At 41.5% G+C, this 4,523-nt stretch overlaps 1 protein-coding gene across 1 annotated transcript; it reads left to right on the top strand.

Moving 5' to 3' along the window:
* Positions 1–660: 660 nt before the first annotated feature.
* Positions 661–2,016, top strand: LOC100023655 (serum amyloid P-component). The gene is made up of 2 exons (XM_001369812.4): positions 661–844; positions 1,261–2,016. Exons 1-2 carry the CDS (start codon positions 781–783, stop codon positions 1,866–1,868), a joined length of 672 nt encoding a protein of 223 aa, XP_001369849.1. The 5' UTR covers positions 661–780; the 3' UTR covers positions 1,869–2,016.
* Positions 2,017–4,523: the final 2,507 nt, after the last annotated feature.

Raw genomic sequence — 4,523 nt, 5'->3', positions numbered from 1 at the left:
ATAAAAGAAGGCTGATTTTTATCTCACCTAAGGGAAAACTCCTAAAAGTGTTAACTGTCCAAGGATGAGTTGGTCTTCTTTGGGCATCCAAGTACCCTATTAGTGGAGATGTTTAAGTAAAGAAGGAATAACCATTTCTTCAGGATATTGAGTGTGGAGAATTTGGGATTTAGATAGAACAGGGATTAGATAAACCCTAATATTATATGAGTGAAATGAGAATCCAGTTATGAAAAATTGGCACTTGAATGTCCTGGGCTCAAGAAATAGTTATACAAATTCAGTTAGAAGATACAGTGTGAATCAAAAGAACTGTAGTAATCATAGGAGAGCTAGGCAGATGGAGACTTTGAGAGAGAACAAGAACCCTACAGCATAGAAAGAAGTATTGAATGGGAGTCATTTGTTATTACTTATCTCTCACTGTCATCCACTGATGATGCTCTTGAATTCCATAAATTACATCTTCCCAGCCCCTAAATCTGTGGCACATAAGGTTAAAGTTCAGGCAGTCAATGGAGTTTCTAATAAATAAGTTCTATTGATTTTCCACCACAGGTCCCTCATGGAACTTACCACATCAACACCTCTGATAGGGGGAGAGCTGGAACTATCTTTCACAATATTCTTTCCCTCCCCCACCACATGTATAAAATCCTTGACCACACTGAAATCAGAGAGGGGGAAATCACCAGTGGCAAGTGAGGAATAGTGGAGCCTCAATTTAAATAGTGCTACCAGAACTTTTGCTACTGCCATAGGCACTTCTAGACTGAGAAGATGGAAAGAATCCTGTCTGTGATTTTGATCCTCCATGGTCTCTTGGGAGCTATTGCTCAGACAGGTAGGAAGCCTTTAATTTCATTCTGAGGTTGGGTCTAGAACAATGGCATCAAACATAAACAGAACCAAGGGACACTAATCAATATATCCCTGGGGGCTACATATTGACTTAATTTTAAGTGTAATATCATCTCTAGTCTATTCTCTTTTTACTTATATTTTAAAAATATTTCCCAATGACATATTCTGGTTTACTCAACACTCAAGAGGTACTGTATGGTTGATACCTCTAGTATAGAATATGAAGCTGGAGGTGGTGATAATGTGTGGTGATGATTGATATAGTGAAAGAATGGAAAAGAATGTTCACTGGGAGGGATATGTTCATTTCCAATATTTAGAATAAGAGAAGATGAAATCCTCTGTTTTGAAAAGTTAAAGAAACATTCTACTTCTAATCTTCTTTCATTATTGTAGACATGAGTCAGCAAGTAATGGTGTTCCCTAAAGAATCATCTGATGCCCATGTCCTCCTGATCCCTCAGGAAAAGAAGCCACTAAAGAATCTCACTGTGTGCTTGCGTGCCTACACTGAACTCACCCGTGCCTACAGTCTCTTCTCCTATTCAACTAAGGGCAAGGACAATGAACTGCTCCTATTTAAGTCCAAAGTTGAGGAGTACAATCTTTTCATTGGGAATGAAAAAGTTTCTTTCAGAGCCCTTCTGGACTTTGGTTCCCCCGTACATGTTTGTGCAAGTTGGGAGTCAGCTTCAGGCATAGCTGAACTGTGGATAAATGGGAAGCCCCTAGTGAGAAAGGGCCTGAAGAAGGGCTATTCTTTGGGAGCAGAGCCAAAGATTGTCCTGGGGCAAGACCAAGATTCCTTTGGAGGAAGTTTTGACATGCAACAATCCTTTGTAGGAGAAATTGGAGATATAGGTATGTGGGATTTTGTACTTTCCCCACATCAAATTAATTCTTTGTATAGAGGTGAGACTTTGAATGCCAATATTTTAAACTGGAAAGCATTGGATTATGAAATAAAAGGTTATGTGGTCATCAAACCCCAAGTATGGTCTTGAGGTTCTGGACCATTAGCATGATGGTAAATATAAGAGACCAACAAGTGGAAAATCCCCTCTAGGAGATTAGATCTCATATACTAGATCTTAGGTGCTCATTGTACCTAGATTTTGTGCTTCTCGGTTGAATAAAAAAGAATTAAATTACCTTTAATGTGTATGCTGCACTATGATAATAAAAATTCAGTCATTCATAAGTTACAACTCAATTATCTGGAGCCAATCCAGGAATTAGATGTCCTTAAAGAACTCTGATTAATAGGAATTCTCACTATGGTGCTATATATTATTTATAAGGATCTGTGGCTTTTTGGTGGGGACATACACTTCACTGACATTGATCATAACCTCTTCATAACTTAGTAGATAGTCTACCAGAGTCTTATGCTCTTTCCGCTCAAAAAAAATATGACCATGTGGACCAGTCAGATTATGACCCTCTCTGAAGAGACCTGATATAAGGGAATAAATTCTAACCATTGGAGTTAGCCCAAAGTGGAATGCATTGTTGTCAGAGACTGTGGACTTTAAATGAACGCTGATTCACCTCTTCTCCGATGTGTTGTAGAGGAGTTCCTTTTTGTAGTCATGAGTGGATTGTTTGCCTCTGAAGTCCCTTTTAATACTGAGATGCTGCCATTATAAATTTAGGAAAGATTTCAGGGTAAATCATGGGGCCATAGATAAATATAGGGCCTAAAGAGGAACAGATCCAAAATCCATCAATGAACTCATTGTAGAAGCCATTCCTCCTTTTTAGTGTCTTTTTTCTACTAATATAGCTTTCAAGAAGCAGAATTACTTCTTCACCCTGATAAGAAATCAGGGTATGACTTCAGGAGACAATTTTAATAGGGTTGTATGATATCCTATGATAATGATAGCACTTCAAATTTATATAACAAATCAAATCAATCAGAGAGTCTTATGTCTTATTTCATTTTACTATTGTGGCAAACTTGGGGAATAAAAAGTAATTGATTTCTTTTGTATAGAGCTTCATGGTTTACAAAATGTTTTACATTATCTCATCTGATTCTTACCAAAAACTGTAAGGTAAATAGTATAAGCATAATCATCCTTATTTTACAGAGGCTCAGAGAAATTAAGTGGCTTATCCTAAATCATAAAGGTATTAAGTGGTAAAATTTGAGACATATAGAAATATTTGTGTTCATGAGGAAACTAAAACTTAGAAAGGTTTAAATAATTTCCCCAAAGTAATTTTTAAAAAGTCATGAATGTAGACTTCCGGTCAAGATGGAGGCTTAGAAGCAGCAAAATTTTAGACCTCTGAAAACCCTTCCTTACCAGTCACAAACTGAAATTCAAACTTAACAAGAGAGAGCCGGGGAACCCTCCTTCTGGACTCAAATCAAAAGGTACGCCCCCCAAAACCAGAATCCTAGATCACTAGGGTATAAGGGGAAGGCAGAAGGAAGGTCCCAGGACCCCTCCTGCCCAACCCAGAGCCCTGAGCCCACAACAGCAGCGGGAACCTCAGGTCTGGCAAAAGGGCCTCAGAGCCGGCTGTTCTGAAGGGTGCACCTTGAAAGCAACTGGGGCCAGTCTCGGGGCATCCAACATAGATGGCAGGGAAGCAGCCTGAGAGAGATGGGGGGAGCCTGGTAGCCCCCTGGCTGGGTCCTTCCATCAGAGTCTCACCAGAGGTTTTTGCCTAGGGGCACATCCAGACCAACCCAGCTGAACCTAATCAAATTAGGAGTCCTCAGAGCTCAGGGAGGCCAGGACCACTCCCCCCATAGAGTGCAGGGCCTTCTGAAAGGACAGGAACCTCAGGGCCTACAAAGGTGTTGCTCTGAAGGGCGTTCCTTGAAAGCAACCTGGGCCAATCTTGGGGCTTCCAACACAGACGCCAGGGAAGCAGCGTGATAGAGACAGGGGGAGCTTGTAGCCTCCTGGCTGGATCCTTCCATCAGAGTCTCACCATAGGTTTTACCCCTACCCCCCTTAGAGTGCAGGGCCCTCTGAAAGGACAGGAACCTCAGGGCCGGCAAAGGCACTGAGGTACCTTGCAGACAGTGTTGTGCCAGGCTCAGAGCATGAAAGTAAGGCAGCGGAGAAGCAACTGGAGGGAACTGAGAGCAGTAACACCTGAAAGGCCGGCAGGCAGGGGAGGGCAGACCCTGGGCTTCCGCGGAAGACAGCGCAGCTGTGGAGAACATACAATTTGCCTGGGGCTAAAGCCTTGGACCATCAGACAGATACACTAAGAGCCAGTCCTCCTCACTCAGATTTCTGACTGGAAGGGGTAAGAAAAACCATAGAGATGGCAAACAGTACAGAAGTGCAAAAGCCTCCAAACACCAAGAAAAGCAAGAAGAAGGGGGTAACCTTGGACACATTTTATGGAGCAAAAATACAAAATACAGAGGAGATAGAAGAGGAAACACAAACAAATGCTCCAAAACCTTCCAAAGGTAATGGAAATTTGAAATAGAATTTCCCAACTGGTTATTAAACTATATTATTTGAATTTGCAGTCAGATGTGTGGACTATTTTTTCTGGTCATAGAGGGAGCTGGACTTCAGTTCAGTCATTCAAAGACAAACAAACCTTATTGGACCCCCTGCTGCTTCCTCTCGGCAGGGGCATCTCTCTCCTTTGATTCACCGAGCAATATTCCCTCTCTC

This window comes from Monodelphis domestica, chromosome 2 (genome assembly GCF_027887165.1).
Source record: "Monodelphis domestica isolate mMonDom1 chromosome 2, mMonDom1.pri, whole genome shotgun sequence".
Classification (NCBI taxonomy): domain Eukaryota; kingdom Metazoa; phylum Chordata; class Mammalia; order Didelphimorphia; family Didelphidae; genus Monodelphis; species Monodelphis domestica.
This window is presented reverse-complemented; position numbering and strand designations above follow the sequence as displayed.